The sequence below is a fragment of the Leucopleurus acutus genome, assembly GCF_964270905.1.
Source record: "Leucopleurus acutus genome assembly, chromosome: 8".
NCBI lineage: Eukaryota > Metazoa > Chordata > Mammalia > Artiodactyla > Delphinidae > Leucopleurus > Leucopleurus acutus.
In genome coordinates, this window is record NC_139151.1 from 31,968,808 (window position 1) to 31,991,589 (window position 22,782).

At 36.7% G+C, this 22,782-nt stretch overlaps 1 protein-coding gene across 2 annotated transcripts; it reads right to left on the reverse strand.

Moving 5' to 3' along the window:
• Positions 1 to 5,832: 5,832 nt before the first annotated feature.
• BIRC3 (baculoviral IAP repeat containing 3) lies at positions 5,833 to 22,541 on the reverse strand. Of its 2 annotated transcripts, XM_082845620.1 has the most exons (10): positions 22,456 to 22,531; positions 21,581 to 21,683; positions 14,954 to 18,095; positions 14,743 to 14,842; positions 12,991 to 13,069; positions 12,150 to 12,198; positions 10,314 to 10,556; positions 6,905 to 7,159; positions 6,601 to 6,642; positions 5,833 to 6,484 (listed from the first exon to the last, which is right to left on the reverse strand). In XM_082845620.1, the coding sequence occupies exons 3-10, from the start codon at positions 15,804 to 15,806 to the stop codon at positions 6,291 to 6,293; spliced, it is 1,815 nt and encodes a 604-aa protein (XP_082701746.1). In that variant the 5' UTR covers positions 15,807 to 18,095; positions 21,581 to 21,683; positions 22,456 to 22,531; the 3' UTR covers positions 5,833 to 6,290. The 2 variants fall into 2 exon arrangements, with proteins under 2 accessions (XP_082701746.1, XP_082701745.1); XM_082845619.1 differs by lacking the exon at positions 21,581 to 21,683 and having other exon boundaries at positions 22,456 to 22,541.
• Between the last annotated feature and the right edge of the window lie 241 nt (positions 22,542 to 22,782).

Consider the following 22,782-nt stretch of genomic DNA (forward strand, 5'->3'; position numbering starts at 1 on the left):
CACGCTCCCTGATTTCAAACTACACTACAAAGCTACAGTCATCAAAACAGTATGGCACTAGCACAAAAACAGACACAGATCAATGGAACAAAATAGAGAACTCAGAAATGAACCCAAACTTATATGGGTAATTAATGTATGACAAAGGAGGCAAGAATATACAATGGGGAAAAGACAGCCTCTTCAATACATTTGTGAAAACTGGATTGCTACATGCAAAAGAATCAAACTGGACTACTGTCTCACTCTACGCACAAAAATAAATTCAAAATGGATTAAAGACTTAAATGTAAGACTTGAAATCATAAAACTTCTAGAAGAAAACATAGGCAGTACACTCTTTGACAATGGTCTTTGTAATATTTTTTGGATCTGTCTCCTCAGGCAAAAGAAACAAATGGCACTACATCAAATTAAAAAGCCTTTGCACAGCAAAGGAAACAATCAAGAAAACAAAAAGGCCACTTTCTGAATGGGAGAAAATATTTGCAAATGATATACTGAGAAGGGGTTACTATGCAAAATATGCAAATAACTCATACAACTAAACATCAAAAAAAAAAACAAAAACCCACAAACAATCCATTTAAAAATGGGCAGAGGATCTGAATAAACATTTTTCCAAGGAAGACATACAGATGGCCAACAAGCATATGAAAAAATGCTCAACATTGCCAATTATTAGTGAAATGCAAATCAAAACAACAATGAAATATCACTTCACACCTGTCAGAATGGCTGTCATCAAAACAGCCACAAATAAATGTTGGTGAGAATTTGGAGAAAAAGGAATCCTGTACACTGTTGGTGGCAATGTAAATTGGTACAGCTATTATAGAAAACAGTATGGAGATTCCTCAAAAAATTAAGAATAGAACTACCATATGATCCAGCAACAGCACTTCTGGAAATTTATCCGAAGAAAACAAAAACACTAGAATATATATGCACTCCTATGTTCATTGCAGTATTACTTACAGTAGTTGAGATATGGAAGCAACCTAAGTGTCCATCAAGAGATGACTGGATAGAGAAGATATGCTATATATACATACAATGGAATATTACTAAGCCATAAAAAAGAAGGAAATCTTGTTATTTGTGACAACATGGATGGACCTAGAGGGTATTATGCTAAGTGAAAAAATTTAGACAGACAAAGACAAATACCATATGATTTCACTTATATGTGTAATCTAAAAACACAAAACAAATGAACAAACATAACAAAACATAAACAGAGTTATAGTACAGAGAACAAGGAGGTATATGCCAGAGGGGAGGAGGGCAGGGGGAGGAAAGAACTAGGTGAGGGAAGTTAAGAAACACAAATTTCTAGTTGCAAAATAAATGAGTCATGGGTATTAAATGTATTATACCTAAGTACTAGGGATGTAACATACAACATGATAAATATAATCAATACTGTTGTATATGAAAGTTAGAGTAAATTCCTGGAGTTCTCATCATAAGAAGAAAATTTTTTTTCTATTCCTTTAATTGTGCACCTATGGGAGATGATGGATGTTTATTAAACTTGTCATAGTCACTTCATGATGTATGTAAAGCAAATCATTATGCTGGATATCTTAAACTTATATAGTACCATATGTCAATTATATCTCAATAAACCTGGAAAAAAAAAGAATCGTGGAGTACATACCATGTGCACAAATTCTAAGGACAGTGCAAATAAAAAACAGTCCCTTCCCAAGAGCTCACAAACTAGCAAAAGAGACCAATAAATGACCCCTGTACAATGTGATAAGCGCTAGCATAAAGTCAAGTACAGGGGCAATAAACGATCATGAAGGAAAATCAACTATACTTCAATAAAATGAAAAATTTTAAAATATGGAGCATGAAGAAAACTTTTAACTCAGCCCAGAGAAAAGGGGGTGGATGGTGCATGGAGAGAGTAGCTTTCTAGAGAAGATATTTTATAGTTACATATTACCTTTTAATAATTTCTGATGAGTCTCTAATGTCTGATAAAATTAAGAGCAATTATATTATCTAGATCAGTACTGTCCAACAGAAATGTAATGTGATATACATAATTTAAAATTTTCTAGTAACCATATTAATAAAGTAAAAAGAAACAAGTGAAATTTATTTTAATAATATATTTATATAACACAGCATATCTAAATATCTAAAATATTATCATTTCAACATGTAATTGGTATAAATTATTGAGATATTTTATATTCTTCTAGGTTTTCTATATTTATTTTGTATTTTATACTTACCACACATCTCAATTCAAACTAAGTCACATTTCAAGTGCTCAATGGCCTGACATGGGACTAATATATCAGCTAACACAGATCTATTTTGAACTAATGGTTCCCAATATCTTAAAGTATGAAGGCCTCTCAAAATACTTTGAAGATATCCACATTATAGTTTGACACTTTTAATATCCATCAATTGATAAATCTTATTGAAAAAGCTCTTTTGAGCAAATTTAACAATGCTTTTCCATGTATGTTGATTTTGTATAACAGTGTCTACATGTGTTTGAAAAATGGTACCCTAAGATATGATATTATATATCATCCCATATCATAGTATGATATCACATAATATGCTTAAGCTAATTTGAATTGGATTTTGGCCTGACAGAACATATAGATCACTATTTTTAGGCATCACCTAAGTTCTATTGTATCCACCCCTATTACAGTAAGATCAATAAAGCTGACAGATGAGCACTTTTTGAGAGGTTCCTTATAGATATGATTCAAATATCCTGGTAGCAAGATGATTGTTAAAGAATTCCTAAGGTCTCTTCCAGTTGATGGTAGTATTTAATATGGGTTCTCCTCCCAACTCTCTTACTTACCAGCTGTGAGACCTTAGGCAACATACTAAACCTTTCTAAACCTTTGTTTTTTCATCTTTAAAAAACAAGAACAGTATCTGCTTAATATTTGTTGAGCACTCTAGGCATCTTACATGCACCAGCTCTTTAAATCCTCACTGCAATCCCATGAGATGTTGCTATATTATCCCCATTCCACACAGATGCACGCAGAGGCACAGCGACGTTAAATAATTTGTCCAAGATTACTCAGCTGTAATTTGAACCCAAAACCTGCAATTTTAATCCCCGTGCTATATACTGTCTTTCTTAAATTACAGTGATTCTCAAATGAGATAATACACACAGATACTTAGTACATGCAAGTTCAGTGTCAGTTTATTATTGTTATTATTAAGATTCTGATGCCCATATTTGTACCTCTTTAAAATGCTCTTTCCTAACTGGAAATACCTTGCTTCATCATTCTGAAAATAATTCCAAGTCCCACCTCCTACGTAAATCTTTTTTTTTTTTTTTTTTCGGTGCACAGGCCTCCCACTGCTGTGGCCTCTCCCGTTGCGGAGCACAGGCTCCGGACGCGCAGGCTCAGCGGCCATGGCTCACGGGCCCAGCCGCTCCGCGGCATGTGGGATCCTCCAGGACTGGGGCACGAACCCGTGTCCCCTGCATCGGCAGGCGGACTCTCAACAACTGCTCCACTAGGGAAGCCCCCATAAATCTTTTTTTAACTAAGTTGATTGCTCTTTGCTAAAAATTCCCTTTGATATTTAAAGAAGTGCAGAATTTGGCCCATGATTCTCCACCAATGATTATGCCTTATTACTTTAACAACAGTGGTAATTAAGGAGGAAGAAATTCCCTCTCACATCCCACCCCCACTCATAGAAAGTCATTTATTCACTCATTTTTTTCAGTAAGGGCCTATTCTATGTCAGGCTCTGAGCTAGGTGCTAGACACGTACTGGTGAACAAAACACATAGTTCCTTTTCTCACGGAAATTTTGACAATAGAACATGACATTAAATAAATAAATGTATAAATACAAATTGTAGTAAATGTCATGAAGAAAAAGAATAGGCCATCAGAAAGACAGTCTAAGGGGTATAATTTAGATGGAGGAAGTCAGAGAAGGCCTCTCTGAAGAAGTAACATCTAAGCTAAGTAAGACCTGAAGAATGAGTAGAAATTTGTCAGGGAAAGAGTGAATGAAAGAACAGTCCAGTCAAAGACCCTGAAGCAAAAGAGCTTGCCATGTTTATTTAGACACTGAAGAAAGCCAAGGTAGCTGAGATATAGTGAACAAGAGGAAAGTGGTAGAAAATGAGGCTGAAAACTATACAGGGCCATGTCAGAATCTGATAAAGAGCAAAATACCTATTATTGTATTTGCACGGTACAAACTCCAGAGGTTAGACCTTGCCTATCTCTTCTTTACTAGAAGGGTAGGGGTCGGCACAGTTTTTAAAAGAATGAGTAATCCTGACCTACTAATACTCTTTGTTTCAAGCGTACTATAGTGTTGCTTCTAAAATAGTGAATCTCTTAAACATTCCATCTGATAGTTTTGACTGGAACTTACATGGTAAACATCCACACTATCTACTATGATGTGCAAGACATCAAAAGGAGGTAAAGATGTTTGAATGACATTCCTGTGACTGCAAAGGAATTTAATGGCTAATAGTATCAAGTAATATAAGGAAATGGATAAAAAGAATGAATGGAAGTTATAAGGAGCATAACCTAAGTATGAAATTAAGCCCACTGCAAAGTTCTGAATTATAACGCTTATTATATATTGTATATTGAGGTTTAAATTATCTACCCAATTCTGGGGACTGAAGGCCAGGTTGGATGGTGGATGAAGTTGGAGAGAATCAAATGAATGAATGCAGGTCAAGCACCTAAAAACATGCCTAATGCCTGATATGCCATCAGCAAGTGAAGCTACCATTATTATCTACAGTGACTTTTTTTTTCCAAAACAAAAGTTCAATTTAACTAACACTTAGGCAAATAACAAAATATTTGGATAAATAAATTGGTTATGTTAGCTATACATATATTACCAAAATGAGAAATGAGCAAGAGTTTCACAGTGGAGACGGCAAAGTTCAAATATTAAGTGTAGTATGAACTAAGAACCAGATAAAAAATAGCTGCTGCAAGAAGGGTATATACCAAGTATTTATCTTAAAGCTGAGTTACAAATCACCTAAGCAATAATACAATGGATTCAGCCTTGCACTCCAGCAGGACACTGTGGTTAGCATGAGGCTAGCCAACTGAATTTTCTAACAAAGAGGCAAAATCAGTTGCATCCTAAGTAGTCTCCCAGCATCAGAATGAAGAGATGGAATCTCCCTTCTTGCTTGGTTCCTAATCTTTCTGTAGATCTCCAGCAGACATCTAGAACTGGTTTAGATGATTGGCCTTTGCTTGTCTCTCCAGTCTATTCCCAACTATAGTGTCACTTCTGGTTTTAAAGCCCTAAAAACTCTACAGGAAGCAAAGGATAGAGAATTATGAATTGGACATGTTGAGTACCAAAAAGTAATGCAAAGGAGGAAATTTTTCTGCACTGGCAGTACAGAACAAATTGATTTACGAGAACAAGCTGTTTGTTCCAAACGCTGCTAACCAGTGTACTTTTCAAGTCCCAGAATTAATACCAAAGTGGTGAGAATAAAACTAGGGGCTTTTCCCAATGGGTAGGGCAGGCATGAGACTTCCTTGAATGAATCAACAGACAAATGAATAAAGAAATTTACTGGGAAGATTATTTGATTTTGACTCAGACATCCTATAAAATCCTATAGATTAAAGCCAGGTGTGGTTGACCCCTGTGCTCTACAAGTATAAATGAAGAAGCATCTTACAGAAAGGGATCTAAACTGTAGTTCAATATTCAAGAGGTCTTAGGGAGGTATGGAAGGAGGCTGGGAGTCAGTAAACTATCCGATTATCATAGAAATGAAGGTATTAAGAACAAGCGTAATTTTGATTGATTTATTAAAATGTTCCTCACAGAATTCTTTACAAAAACATCATGTCCCGAAAAAGTCATTCAACAAACATCAAGACCTTCTGTGTATAGGACATTGATGGAAAAAGCAAGAGAATCCATGTTCCTGATCCTGAATACAACTCCAAAATATTTAAAACTATGAAACTTCAGTTCAAAATCTTAAATTTTACTTCACTTACAATTTCAATAGTGCTGAAATTTTCATTTAGTATTGTGCTTATAGTGCTATTCCTGTTTTTTGTTCACAAAAACAAAAGCCTATCATTCCCATGCTACATAAAATATGTATGTTCATGTTTTAGATATTTATATAAAACAAAATTGTTGTAAATAAATAAGAAATCTTAAAGAAACCAAATCAGTATCAAAGTTAAAATTACAATATATGTAATCCACTAATTCTAAAGTTTAGACAAAGTTTTAGATCTTCTTCATGAAAGAAATGTACGAACTGTACCCTTGATTGTACCTCTACAAATAGGGCATTTTCTTAGAGAAGGGGCACAATCTTTGCAAACTACTAGATGACCGCAAGGAATAAACACTATGGACACTTCTTTGTCCATACACACTTTACATGTTCTTTCTTCTTGTAGTCTCCTCAGTTGTTCTTCCATTGGTAAATCTAAGAAGAGAAAAAAAATTTTAATAAAAGGCAATTTGCTGCTTCTCCTCCAATGAAAAGCCAAGAAAATAAAAAACAATGTTTTCTACTGATTTAAATTATTAATACTATTTTACCTGAAACATTTTCTGTGGGAATGTATTTTATGTCTTGTTGCACTAAGAGAGAAAAAGCAAAAGCATGACAAATAAGGTTAACAATATTTAGTCACAGAATATATATTTTTAAACTAACAGTTTAGACTCTGCCCAAATACTATAGATAATTTTCATAATGTCAAGGCAATGAAAGCCTTCAATCTTTTTGTACAATTAATAGTTTATAAATTAGGTTGAATTATTTTCAATAATCACAAATCATTAATAAAAGCGTATTTTCAATTGACCTAGGAAGTTCCAAAAGTAATTTTCCAGCACTCACCAAATAAATGCTGGTATAACATGGGGTCAATTTCTTGTAGAGAGTTTTTGAATATGGTGGCTGCAAAATTTCCTTTTACTAAGATAGTATCAATCAGTTCTCTTGCTTGTAAGGATGTCTGTGTTTTTTGTTTAATAACATCACATTCTTGCTCGGTAATCACTCTGGCAGTTAGTAGACTATCCAGGATTGGAAGTGCACAAGTCAAACGTTGAAAAAGTGCCATTCTATTCTTCCGGATTAATGATAGGTCATCTTTATAGAAAAGAACACAAACACAATCAGGTTCAAACTCTGCCCACAAACTTCCTTTCACATATACACATATAACTGAATGAAAACAACCATAATTCATAATCAGTTGGCACTGAAGTTGATTGCTAGCTTTGGGGGTACCTGATGCCCTGTGCTTGATAGTAACTCTACTTATAATAAGAACTAACACTGAGCACTGTGGTAGGCACTTTCCATGCATTAACTCATTTCATCTTCACAACAGCCCTTTGAGGTAGGTACTAGTACCCTTATTTAGCAGGTAAGAAAATAGAGGTACAGTGAGGCAAGTAAATTGCTGAAGGACACACAACTAGCAAAAGTCAAACTGAGGCAATTTGGTTTCATAATCTATGCTCTCTACCATTCTGCAATACTGCCAATCCTTTAACCAAATAAAACTTAGAACCAAATAAAATTGAAATTTTAATCCACTCTAGTCAAAGTGGGGAAAGGCAAAATCAAGGGAATTAAAATGATAGAACATTTCTTAAATTATCAGTCACCCATAAAACTTCTTTAAAATTCCATTTTAAGATGAAATTATTAATTAATTATTATTTCCCAAAATTAGACATGATATTGCTATTACCTCAATGTTTTATAGTAAGGGGGGAAAGGCACTAACAGCATTTTGAAAAATAAATCCTACTTGTCAATACCTTCCTGTCCTATAGGATCTCCGTATTCTTCTTCCAGGTCTAGATTTTGTATCTAGTGGTAAAATATTTTATATTTGAAACTCTGCAATTTTATTATCTCTTTGGAATATGACTTATGATTCCAAGTTTATTAATTAACTATCATATAGTTTTACCATGATCCATAAAGCTTTTCTATAAAATAAAAAGAGAAGTTGGGCTGTTTAAAGAATAATTATTTGAGGGGAGATGATCATTAGATTTTAGAAACTCTGACTTTGTCAAATAATAGGGCATATAAATAGAACTGTTTAATAAGAAATAAAAAACAGTGCTTAGTCAGAAAGTCCAGGCTCTAGATACACATTTTGAAGAGAATTGAAGCTCTGAGAATAAATGAGAAAAGGATCAGGACCTAGAACAGTGTCTGGCACAAAGTCAATGTTCCACAAATACCTGTTGAACAAATGAACCATCAGGCCTCGGCAACTTAAACAGCAGTAGGAACAAAGAATTAACAGCCAGAGGGATGGAAGAATTAGAACTTAACATATTGTTAAGTAATCTATGGTTAAGAAGTAGTGATATTTTAGAAAATTAAAATATAATTTATACTTGATGTTAAAGTATATTAATTTTTTAATTTTTAATTTTTCTAATTACATTTTACTTAAACTAATGTAAGAAGTTCTCTGAAATTCTTAAGATTTCTAAAATTGGATTGCTAGTAGCTGCAGAAAATAGTCTCACTTCAAAGTCATAGACTGTATTCCGGTTTATAAGAGGTAAAGACTTGAATAAACCTTTGAAGCATATTCTTTTATCCTGGAAAAAAAACCCTAAGTTGCCTCTTTATTTACACATCTGTCAAGAAATCACTCACCTACTGTTCTGGGAAACTATAAAGTAATCAGTAACGTAAACGTTAAGTATTTTCATTGTCATTCAAAAAAATATTTCTTGAGCACAGACTATATACAGATACTGCGCTAGGTAGTATGGATATAACAGTGAGCTGAGAAGCTAACGGATATTTTTGACAATGCAAGTTATTGTATACTGTTGACTTGGAGTCAACTCTGGAAACTGTTGATTTTTTTTTTTTGGAAGAAAAATAAGTATTTTATAGCTGGATGGCTTTAGACTTCATAGGGTCTATAAACAATTGTGGAAATGGGTGTTCTCTTCTTTGAGCAGTTGTTCACTGACGACCAGTGGTTAAGACTGAGAGGACTACAGGAAGGACATGCAGCCCTATCTTCACTTCACAATGAAAAGGAGAACTTGGCTGGGCAAAGATGAACTTGGACTATGTTGCTGCTGTACTGGTGACATGTAGAACTGAATAATTCACACTTTGGTAAATAGAGGATGCTGTATTACTGTGATCTGATATGTTTGTCTGGGTTGGCCAAGGGTAGATTTTTCTGGGAATGGAGTGAACAATCTCACCGTCAACATCCTGGGAAGGAAGAGGTCCCAGATGGCCTTGGACAAGGATATGGGGCAAACCTTTCTCATTCTGGGCTTTGTGGATATTTGGGGGCCTGAGCTCCGCTTGGGACTTTCCTAGTCATTTGTTAAAACTGGCCAGAGCTACACAGAGATGAATCAGGAGCCAAGTCAAGAGGTTCATGAGGACGGGCTTAGGGGCACCAAGAGAGGCCACATACAGTTATAGCTGTCAACTGCCATCTGTGATGTAATGCCCTTCTGTTATCCCTAAATCTCCAGTAAGAGCTTGTTAAAAATTGTAATCTGTTTTCAGTTGTGTTGAAAGGACTCTTGGATCTGGTCCATGCTTTGGAAGGAGTGGCAAAGGAGAGACCAACATTTCTCTTTGTCTAGTCCAGAGTGATGATAGCAGTGGAGCAACCAGATTAGAATGAACATGCTCGTCCAGAGGAGGGGATGAGCCTCAACACAGTAGAGGCAACAGGGAGCAGACAAGGCTAGCATGGAAGGGCATGGATAACTTGTCTTGGGAGAATGTGAAACAGTGTCTTAGAGCTCCCCTAAATAACACAGGGACACTCCAAAGGGGAATTCAGTTCTTGTGTGGGCAAATAGGAAACGTAATCATAATTTGTACATTAATTTACAGTCACAGGCTGAGACACACTGTTACACTAATATTAAAATTAATAATTGTTCCTGATCCCACCCAAATTTATAGCAAAGAGGAGTGAGCAACTAGTCTGGGATCAAAAATGTGCCATGAATAATTACACACACAGTCAATTACCCAGAATAAAAATAGAAATTAAGAAAAAGCAGGAAACTTTTGGTTTCCTGTGAAATGCTTTCACTCAATATATGTACTTATATTTTCAATTTACTAATAAGCAATTCAAATATATTTTAATGTGAAGAAAGTTTTCAGAATTCAAATGCAGAACGTTGAACTTAAAATCCAATTGCATTGACTATATTTCCAATAACTTATGTGCAGTGACATCCTTATGGAAATGGAGACTGTAAGTAAATATATGTACCTGATTCTTTTTCCTCAGTTGCTCTTTCTTTCTCCTCTTCCCTTATTTCATCTTCTGCATTAAGTAAATCTAATACAAGATCACTGACAGTTTTGTAATTCTCTCCAGTTGTTAGGATTTTACTCTGAACTGTCTGCTTTATCAGCCTTCTACTAAAGCCCATTTCCAAAGCAGCTTTAACAACAGGTGTATTCATCATGACTGCATCTTCTGAATGGTTTTCTCCAGGTCCAAAATGAATAACTATACGGAATAAAGAATTTAACACATATTGGGATAGTCTGTATATTTTCTAAATTGCAAGTTATTACAATATCAAAAATAGAAGGCCCAGAAAATGTGTAGGTACTATTTTGTATTACCTTTCTTAAATTTAAAATAACGATATACATGTTCAGTCACTAAAATAGGAATATGGAATATTGTATTCAGATTCAAAATATGCATTATCTGGCATAAATATGAGTGGGAGAAAGAAACAATGTTGGGATCATCCCCACCAGCACTGAGATTCCTTTTTCCCCATGTTGAATGAACAAATGAGCTTTCTAAATCAAATATGTTTAACATAATTTTGAAAGAGGCCAATTGTAATCACTCATATCTATTACTGCAATGGCCTCCTAAACTATTGCTCCTAATTCATTCTCAACATTGTAACCAGAATGACTTTTTAAAAACAAAAATCTGAATGTGTCACATTCCTTCTTAAATTCCAACAACGATTCCTTTGCTTTCAGGATAACATTCAACTGTGCCTTACAATATCTTATGCAATCTGGACCCTGTTTACCCCTTCAGCCTCATCTCTTGAGGTGATTCGCCTCTTACTCATTCGCCTTCTATCCCAGAAGCCACAAACTGATGGCTCTTGGGTCAAATTCTGCCTACAGTGCTGACCACTCTTAAGCTAGCCTGCTTCATTCATTTACCTGTTTGCAAATCCTACTTCTAGCCATACAGAATTTTGTTCAGTTCTTCAAGTGTTCCTGTTCTCTTTTGTTACTTAAGTCTTTCATGTGCTGTTCTCTCTGCCAAGAATATTCTTTTCCTCCCGTTGTTATTTGGTTAACTACTATTCTTCCCTTTGATTCTGTGCTAAGACAAATACTTCCTCTGGAAAGCCTTTTCTGATCTTCCAAGTCTGGGCTCATTGTCCCGCATGTGCTCTCAGAGAACACTTTACTTTCCATACTCTTCTCCTATCTGTGTATTTTCCTGTATTCCTTAGACCACTAGCTCATGAGAGCAGGTGTTATGTTTATCCTGTTGTCTATTCTTTCCCCAGAATAGCAGAAGCACAACAAATATTTATTGAACTGAATTTAACACTAGATAAGGGAGAAGAGCTTGTTCAAATATTGGCTCTATCACCTTTCAAGTTTAAGGTGGTGGATAAGTCACTTAACCTCTCTGAGCCTCTGAGTACCTATTGAAAAATGAGAATATTATTTTCTACTCTCTCCGTTTCATAGAAAGAATATGTATGCAATCTAATGTCATAGTGCACCTGTTCCCACACTGGTCTGAGAACAAGGGTTAGGCTGGATGTCTGAAGCTTGTTAAAAGTATAGATGCTCAAGCCCCACCTTCAGATACTATGATTCAATTCAGTAGGGTTAAAGTGGAGACTAGAAATCTGTAATATTTTTTAGAGTTCCTCAGGCAATTATGATATGCACTAAAATTTGAAAAATACCAATAATGTATTTGAAAATTCACTGTAAATTATAAATCATAATATAAATGTACATTATTATAATTATCAACTTTCAATCTTAACAGTATCAAATGGTTCTAACATTTAAATGCAGTAATTATTATTAGTATACATACTTGGTGACTCTGCATTTTCATCTTCTGGATTGTCTGAAGTAGATAACAGCTAAAAAAATGTATATAAATTAAAATGTAAATCTTATCTTGTTCATTGCAATAAAAATTAATCAAGAGACCTAATTTATTCAATTTATTGCAAACTAACTTGTTTACTGGCAACGTAATTTTTTATGTCAAAAGCAAAATTTCATTTACATTCAACAGCAATTCTGTAGGCCATAAACTAATAGAGTTTCTTCGTGTGTGCGTGTGTATGTGTGTATTAACAAATAAAATCCATTTTCATTAAGGCAGGAAAAGGGCTACACCTTTTCAGTGACCTGTAAGACAATCACTGTTTGCCTGTCATCCCAAAGATCTTCCATTTTCTGGGTGTTCCTTTGGGATAAGCTGGACCCTTTATTTCCATTGACTGTGGCTAGGAAGTGTTTGACCCTCAAACTATTCTCTAAGTTCTTACTTGCTTTTCTGGGAAGATTAGAAAGAGCAATACAATTATCTTCCTCAAATCCTTTTAAGAAAAATTTATACAGTTAAATTATTAAATGCTACTATCCAGTCAATTTTTTCCTCAAATAATTTAATTTATTGCAACTTTGTTGGAGAAATACTCAGAAACATAACTTAAATATTATTTTTCAGAAGGTTTCTAATTATGGATCTGCTGTTATCCAAAGAATAGCATTCTCTAAGATCATGCTGGGTGTTGAAAAAAGAAAATGTATTTTTAAATTGACTTGTCTTTTCACTAAAATACTACTCTCTGTAATTATCAGAAAATAATTTATCAGAAAATCAATTTAATGAATGATTTAAAAAACAAAAAAACTGTCCCTACCTGTTCAAGTAGATGAGGGTAACTGGCTTGAACTCGACTGATGAACTCTTGTCCTTTAATTCGTATCAAGTACTCACACCTAAAATGTAAGGAAAATTAAATCTGGGGGGTTATTTTAATCTGGTCATTTGTAGACTGCTAAATCTTTCAAGTGAACATAAACATAATTATAACCACTTGACTATTCATTTAGCATATAGGAAGTGATAAGACATACTGCACTCAAAGGTAAGATGATATAAGCAAGAGGAAGGCTGTAACTGGTACCCGGCCAAGGCTGATGTGGATAAGGATTGTGAGGCTCTCAGTCTACTGAGATAAGTAAGGCTGTCTCCACCCCAAGGTTCTTGCTGCTCTCTTCAACTATTCTAAGATTCCTAAAAACATTCTGAACATTCATGAGCCAAGGAGACAGGTAGAAAGTTCCCTAATAAATGATACTGTTCATACATAAGCTTTGTATGTTTAAAAGCTAAAAATATACATAGAAAGAATGAGGAAGCTTAACACATTTTCTAAGAAGTCAGACATTCACAAGTTTGGTAGTTTCTAGATAATATATATCCATGGTCAAATTTAAGTACAAAATGAATTCATGACACTACCAAAGCAAATTTACTGTTCTTTTTATATATTCACAAAATTACCACAATAGAAAGCTAGCAGCACTTTTTAAAAATGTCTATGTAAGGTGTTCTTTTTAATCTTCATAATTTTTGAAATTTGAAATATTTGGGGAGTGCAAAGTTGCTATAAATGAAGACATAGTATCGTATAAAAAATTATATAATGCAAATGTTAGGATACTAAGTTTAGTAATCAACACTAAAAATACTAAAAGTGTTGACCATGAAAAATTATAGGCTACCTGATTTTAGTAAAAAAGGGAGAGTGTAAACAAGTATAGAATAATTAAAAGTGTAAGACATGACAACAAAATGCTATGTAGTGATCAAAACAGATGAGATGGGTCTATATTTACTCTGATGACCCTACTTAATATTGTAACCAGCCTGGTGCCTCTGATCTCCCTTACCCAAGCTCCCTTTTTTCTTTTTATCCATAGCACTTATTATCTTCCAACATGCTATATAACTTATTTATTAAGTTTTTATTCATTGTCTGTCCTCTCCTGCTGTAAGTCTAGCATATGAGACCAGGAGTCTTGGTTTTGTTCAACTGAGTATATTAAGCACCTACAATAGTGCCTGATAATAGGTAATCAGTTAATATTATTGAGTGTTGAATAAATGGAAATATGTTCAAAACATGTTGACTGAAAAAAGTTTCAAAACAGTAAATATATCTAATTCATGTAAAATTGTATACATTTATGTATATATGTACATATGCATAAAGAGATGTCTCTGGAGGGATGTTCACTAAAATGGTGACTGTGGTCAACTTTAGGTGGTGAGGTTTCTGAACATTTAAATTTTTTTTTGTCTCTGTACTTTCCTACTTTCCTATAATGTGTAACTTTGGTTTTATAATGAGCATATGTTATTTTAATATACATGTATATATATTAATTACACACACAAAGAAACCCTAAATTATTTCCTCTTTATCTTAACTTTCCATCAAAACCTTTTAAGTAATTAGTTTTCTAAGTAATCCCTCCTAAATTTATTCATAAATGTATTTTTGAAACAAAGACAGAATAAAGCAACAGTTGATTGTAAGGTAAACACATATAACTCCTCTCACAATAATCACACACATTTGCAAAGAAAATTTCACAACAATTACCTTGGAAACCACTTGGCATGTTCCACCCATGGATCATCTCCAGATTCCCAACACCTCAGCCCACCATCACAGCAAAAGCATTTCACATCATCACTGTGACCTAAAATTAATTTTGGACCAAAACTTATGAATACATATAATTTGACCACTAAAATGTATGAGATAACACATGTTGAATATTTGTTTTTTATTATCAGATTAAGTTTCTTACCCATATAATAAAAACCTGCACTTGCAAGCTGCTCAGGATGAACTGGAACACTAGAGGGCCAGTTACAGAATGTTCTGAAGCGGGCTGCATATGTCTGCATGCTCAGATTAGAAACAGTGTATCTTGAAGTGCCTTGAAGCTGACTTCCTAAAAATGGGCAGTTGGGGAAATGTCTCAGGTGTTCTGACATAGCATCATCCTTTGGTTCCCAGTTGCTCAATTTTCCACCACAGGCAAAGCAGGCCACTCTATCTCCAGGTCCTATGTAGTAAAAGCCTGCTTTTGCCAGATCCGTTGGTGACAGAAAAGTCAATGGCCACATCTGGAAAGTAAGTAATCTGGCTTTTTCGGTATTCATTGCACAACGGTAGGGACTTATCCTCAAGGCAGAAAAATCTTGATTTGGTCCAGAGTTTAAAAGATTTGATGGAAAGCTTGAATAAGAGCCACTGAAACAGCCACTGTTTTCCAAACTTGGAAGTAATGAGTGCGTGGAATTTGTTACTGAAGAAGGAAAAGTAGGCTGAGAAGTGGCTCCCGAGATGTTAACTGAATTTAGATTCTGAACAAAGCTACAGCTAGGATACAACTTTTTATGCTTTTCAATAGGATTATCTCCTTGTTTCCAGTTATCCAGCATCAGTCCGCAACAGAAGCATTTGACCTTGTCATTCACACCAGTATAATAAAAACCAGCACGAGCAAGACTCCTTTCTGAGACAGGAACACCGGCGGGGAAACCCGAATAGGTAGACATTCGGTACAGCTCACATGAAAAGTCATACTTCATTTCAAATATGTTGGCACTTTTCATCAAATTTGATAAGAATACGCTATTTTCTACTATGTTCATAATGAAATGGATGGGGAGGAAAAGGGACTAGCCTTTCTCTGGGGAGGTAGTTTTGTGCATGGGTTTTGATTTTTATTAATTTTAGTACTAGACTGAACACTTAGAACAGGAAATCTTTCATTCTTTTTTCTTCTATGCATTTAGGGTTATAGCATGGCAAGATTCTAAATCCTATATTGATACAGTTTAAGGGCCAATTATGTACCTGCACCTCTGTATACTCTTGCATACAATGTAAACATGATGCTACACAGTACCTTGTGATGAAAATTAAAACCCTTCATAAAAGTGTAGAGTGCTTTAGGTCATCAAGATGCCATTTAGTGTCAGATATCTCCACAGGTAGGTCACCCTCTCCACTAGTATGCTTCAGTGACATCCAGTCAGCCTGAAGATAAAATGTCTCACATAGCGAGTTTGTTTTGGCAGAAAGCTATGCTGTGTAAGCGTTCTATACACACAAAAATATTCAAACTATGTTTATTTTGTTTTTAAATTGTGAAATTTTGTAGCCAGGAAAAAAAAAAGCATAAGACCTACCTCGAAAGAGGAAAAGAATGGACTATCATATTTCACTGATTCTAAGATGCATGTTTTAATATCTCTGCTATGGAGCGGTATCTTACAATTAATGAATGTCATGTCACATTTTAATTAACAGCATTTTTATTTCTTAGAGGTACATAAAATAATGGTGTGCTTTACAAATGATGACATCTTAAATTCAATGAAATACAGTCTATCCAAAATCTTGCTCAAATTAATTTTTCTTCCTACAACCATTTTATTAGGGAGAACAAAACAATTCAAAATTTTCTTCCAAATAAAGAGCTTAAGTAATAACAGAATTGGTTCCTACATCTCAAGACCTGGTTTCAAGATTTATTAAATAATAATTACTTCCCATAGATAGGTACCTGATTGCTTAGTCATAGCAATACCACTAGATCTTAGCAAATTAAACATTGCATTTCAAATAAATTATCAGAGATGAATATATTTGCTCACTTGGTCTTTTAGACTCAGCTTCATGCTGTTGAGAACCAAAATCAAATCTCCTGATAATGGATTTACTTTTAAAAACAGTCAACAGTCAGAGTGCTGAGTCTGCAAGCTAAGATAAATAATCAAAAAAAAAAAAAAAGATGGATAAAAAAATCTGGCTTTGGTCAGAAATTATTTCACAGATAGCATACCTTGAACCAGAATTTATCATGACAAAAAATAATAAATTTATTTTGTCACAATCTACTTCTTTTGAACAGCAGAGATCTCAAAATTCAGAATTTCTCAATTATAAGTAGCTATTAGTCAGTAGGTTCTGTGTCAATAATGTTAGTAATAACCAATAAACAAGTCAACATGGTTTTTTTTTCTAGAAGTGTTTTGCAAGCATGCTTCCTGGGTCCCACATATGTTGGGGCTTTTTACTGCAGACTTCAATGCTTTATTTCCAGGTGGGAGAAGAAACATATCTAAATACTAGTGATAATTGCCCTCAGAGGTGAATTATTATGTCTGACTTCAGTATTCCTTTCTTTCTTGGTATTACTACTGTCTCTGTGTGAATTTTCTTTTGGAATAAGTTTGTTCATTTACCAAAATGTAACCATCCAGTCATCATTCTCATTCTAATTTTTCTCAGAAATAACAGCCCATTTGAACAAACTAAAGTTTTGACTTTCAAAATATCAACAGTCTTATAAATGGTTAATTTCTTTACCAATCATCACGTTTATCTTTCATACTTGCTCTAAATTTGTTGCACCTATCAAAAAGTTTTATTCTTGACATTTCTTTGTCATTGCAGAAATCTTTTAACATGCCAAAGGTTTTATATGCATGTTTCTCTAATTTAGCAGAGGGTTGAATATTAACTCTTTGTTCTAGATAACTGTCACTCATTTTAAAGTCTTTACCAAACACAGGTACTTTTTTCTATTCTACACAGCAGCCAGTGGGAGACTGCCTGGCCAACTTTGAGAAAAGTAGTTCAACAATATGTCCCAGCTACAATCATTTCTTTATATCCACAAATCAATATCAGAATCAAACTTATTATTACTTTATAGTTATACCTCTTATAATCAAATCATATTTTTAAAATTAACATTCTTTCGATACCAAAAACTCCTGTTAACTACTTTGTTTATTCATGCACAAAACTACCTCCCGGAGATTAGACTAAGTCCCTTTTAAGAGTTTTAGGCCTCCATTTTGAGATGTTTTGATTTATAGAAAAAACTGGAATAAACCTAGAAGTAGAACAGTTCGTCTCTTTTGTAAAACCTGTTAAAAAAAAAAAAAGACAATATTAAAAGTCAAATAATTCATAGATGTAACACCATGATCTCTTTTTAAACATTTTTTCCAAAGCAGAGCACTAGTATTTACTGAATGTCTGTGACATACAAGGTGCTGTATTAGGTACTGCAGAGGCCAAGAAATCCCAGATGAAAACCAGAAGGCTCAAATTGGTGGCCAGCAGAGGTATTATGTTTGGCTTGCACAGAATTGGACTCCAGCATTTCACTAATTCTTTTAACCTTTTATTTTGCAATTAATTTATACATAGAGAAAACATAAAAATAAGAGTTCTCACATATCCTGCATTTACATATCCTCGTATAACCATAGAAACCAGGAAAGTAACGCTGATACAATGCTGTTAATCTATATGCCTTATTTGAATTTCACCAGTTTTCCAAGTAAGATTTTTCTTAGAAAAATACCACAGTACGTTTAAATGTTTTAGTTAATTACCAACATTTTTTAAAAGTAAGAGATATCTGGGCTTCCCTGGTGGCTCAGTGGTTAAGAATCCGCCTGTCAATGCAGGGGACACGGGTTTGAGCCCTGGTCCAGGAAGGTCCCACATGCCGTGGAGCAACTAAGCCTGTGCGCCACAACTACTGAGCCTGTGCTCTAGAGCTCGCGAGCCACAACTACTGAGCCCATGTGCCACAACTACTGAAGCCCGCGCGCCTAGAGCCCGTGATCCGCAACAAGAGAAGTCACTGCAAGGAGAAGCCCGCGCACTGCAACAAAGAGTAGCTCCCGCTCGCCGGAACTACAGAAAGCCCCCGCGCAGCAACAAAGACCCAATGTGGCCAAAAATAAATTAAAATAAAATAAATAAAAAAATTTTAAAGGGATTTCTGTAAAAAAAAAGTAATAAATAAAATAAAAGTAAGATTTCTGGACTTCCCTAGTGGTCCAGTGGTTAAGACTCCGTGCTTCTACTGCAGGGGACGCGGGTTCAATCCCTGGACAGTGAACTAAGATCCCACATGCCACACATGGAGGGGCCTAAAAAAAAAAAAGTAAGAAATTTCCCAGGACATTCTAGATCCCAACCTTATCCTGAAAAATCAGAAGACCTGGCTACACTGGGCATTTATTCCTGCATGGCAAGAATCAGCTAGTGCCGAGCAGCGGCTGCACCCTTTAGGGAAGGCACACGCTCTCCCCTTTGGCACTCTGATACGGAGACTGTCAGTTGCTTTTTGTCACTGAGCTGGCACTGTTGTTTTTCTCACAGTAGAATTATGAAGAAAGTGGAATTGTTCTAATACCTGTGTCTATCAAAAGTAACAAAAATGAAAGGTAGACAAAGAGGGACATTTTTTGAGAAAAATGAGAGTAACATATTTCTTTGTGGAAAGGAAGACTATTCCTACATGTTAAATATGTAAGCAAAGTGTGCTTTTGTTTAAAAAAGACACCCCTAGTTTTGTTCATTTATATCACCTGCCTGGCCCCTATGCAGTTAAGATTTCAAACCCCTTACACAGATCTTGCCCTAAAGAAGCTTTGATGTGGAAACAAGGCATGTCTGTGGACATTTAGGCAACAGTTATACACTAAGTATACAAAAATATGCCAAGATGCCAACCCTGGATCCATTCAACCTCTGTCCTATCCATTTCCAACACCTAGAATTCTTTTTACATCTTTATTGGGGTATAATTGCTTTACAATGGTGTGTTAGTTTCTGCTTTATAACAAAGTGAATCAGTTATACATATACCTATGCTCCCATATGTCTTCCCTCTTGCGTCTCCCTCCCTCCCACCCTCCCTATCCCACCCCTCCAGGCTGTCACAAAGCACTGAGCCAATATCCCTGTGCCATGCGGCTGCTTCCCACTAGCTATCTACCTTACGTTTGTTAGTGTGTATATGTCCATGACTCTCTCTCGCCCTGTCACAGCTCACCCTTCCCCCTCCCCATATCCTCAAGTCCGTTCTCCAGTAGGTCTGCGTCTTTATTCCTGTCTTACCCCTAGGTTCTTCATGACATTTTTTTTCTTAAATTCCATATATATGCAACACCTAGAATTCTAAATGCTGCTGGGGAAGATCTACAACCTTGTAGACAGAAACCAGCATGACGTCAGGCTTCACCTTGGCTGGCCCTTCACTATCTCTCATCATTTCTTCTTAAGCCTAGCCCACTGGCCTATGCAACTCTTCTAAACCTTCAATACCTTCCTCAAATTTCTCCTCCACAACTCCCCATCTCACTTTCAGTAGATTGTTTTGACTTCGATTTCTCAAAGAGACATCATTGAGTAGTAATCCTTTCACATTCTTAAATCCATGCCCTTTTTGCTCACAACCCACTTACTGCCTCACTTAAAAGAATCCCATCCTCCCCCACTGGCCTCAGAAACCTTGCTCTTAACCCCATCCTCCTCATTTCTTCTACTCTCTCTACTGGGTCTTTTCCTTCAATATAACAAGCATGTTTAATTCTGTCTCAGCTTTCAAATGAAAACAAAACCAAAAAACCCTCTTTCAACCCTACTTTTCACTCTAGCAACTACCCTGTATCTCACCTTCGCTTCACAGCCAAATGAAATGAACAACTGTCTATGGTGAAGGTCTCCCAATACAACTGGCTTTAGCCGGCACCACTTAAAACCACTCTCTTTTTCTTTTATTTATTTGAAGTATAGTTGATTTACAATGTTGTGTTAGCTTCAGGTGTACAGCACAATGATTCAATTTTATATATATATATATATTCTTTTTCAGATTCTTTTCCCTTATAGGTTATTACAAAATAGTGAGTATAGTTCCTATGCTGCACAGTAGGTCCTTGTTGGTTATCTATTTTATATATAGTAGTGTGTATATGTCAATCCCATCCTCCTAATTTATCCATCCCCCGCCCTTCCCTTTGGTAACCACGTTTGTTTTCTGTGTCTGTGGAAAACCACTCTCAGTATGAGTAACACCAATCTTTTCTTTCCCAAAACCAGTGGAATTTTTCACACCTGACACTGGGGTCCACTTCCTCTATGAAATATTCTAGTCCCTTGGCTTCTGATACCACTCTCTTGGGATTCCTCTTTCCTTTCTTGTGGCTCCTTCTCAGATTGGCTCAAGTCCCCAACCTCATCACTTCCTACTCCATCATTTCCAGTGGGCAACCTCCCTGATGCCAGCGATGTTGGGTGTGTCTATCCTCCTGGGCACTTAGCACATCCATGTCTCAGACACTGGAGTTTAAGTGTGCCTTTTCTCTCTGCCTCCCCCTAGTCTGTGAGCTCCTTCACAGCATAACTGTTTCAGCTCTGTACCAGCCCTCCCACTCCCACCATCCATTCAGCCTGGCATATAATGTAGACACTTAAGACTTTTTGCTGAGAAGTGAATTTCACTAACTTGACTGAGCCCCCCAGGACCACAGCACCCTCATTTGCATGGTATTAAGGATATCAATTTTACATTAATGACTACAAAGTCTGCTCAGTGATGGTTTAATACCAGGCTTTGGAGTCAGACATCTTGAGTTTCCAATATCATTCAGTCTCCGCATACCAGGGGTGTGATCCTGGGCAAGTGCTTCTTAGGACTGTGAGAATTAAACCTGAAAACACATGTAAAGTCTTCTATGGGAGTCGTTGAATACAGTGGATATTAGAAACATCTAATGTTAGCAACAAATAATGGCAAACAAAGTTAACATTACTGTTAGTTTAGGATCGGGTAAATACCTCCAGCACTTTACTAACTAGATTAAGAGCACTACAGGGTTTCCATGCTGATCACCAGGAAAACCACCAAAAATCTGCTTTTTCTGCCACCACTTGGGAACACTCCTCCGTCTGTCCATTAAAAAAAGATTTTACTGAGTCCTTTCTATGCCCAAGCTCTGCTTTAGGCTCTGTGCTGAAGCTCATCTGGCACCGTCTAAGGCCCGGTGATATCTCTTGGCAATCGAGTTAAACAAACTGTCAAAGCTTCCCCATTCCACTGACTCACTGCAAAAGGAAAACAGGAACTGCACACCCGGCAGGAAGGCGGACGGAAAGTGAGTGTTGGCGAGGCAGCGCCGGACCCGGAGGCCCCACGGGCTGGAGGTCAAGTCTGGGCGGCGGCAAAGACCGGCCGGACCAGCACGGCCGCGCCGGGAAGGGCCGCCCGGGCTCCCGCTCTCTTGCCGTCCCTGGTCGGCTCGAGAGCCGGCCTGGAGCCGACCTCTGGGCCCTGCAGCAGGTCTGATTACCGTGCGCCCCTAGACGAGCGGCAGACGTGGCCCCCGCCCGCGCGGGACGCAGTGCGGAGACGTTGGGGGTCGCGCGCACGGACGCGCGCACAGACACAAACGGTCGCGCGCACGCGCACGCTCGCTCACTCACCTCAGCTCTACCGGCCGGCCTGCCGACCCCGGCAGGTGCGCGGCAGTCGGGTTGTGCCGGCCGAGTCTTGGCGGGTGACAGCCGTCGGCCCGCTGTTCGGTGCGGGCTGGAGTCTCACGCTGCCTTTTAAACGTCTCCCCCCACCCCCGCTCCTCCCCTTCCCCACCCCCACCCCACTCCATTTGTCCCGCACTCCTCCCAGCGGTTTGCTTGTTCGCTGGTGCTTTCCTCTTAAGATTTAGGGGAACTCCAGCGGTAATAACCACACACACTTCCCCTTAATCAGTGGCCTGGCAGACCCACTCGGGGATTTCCATGACCCGAAAA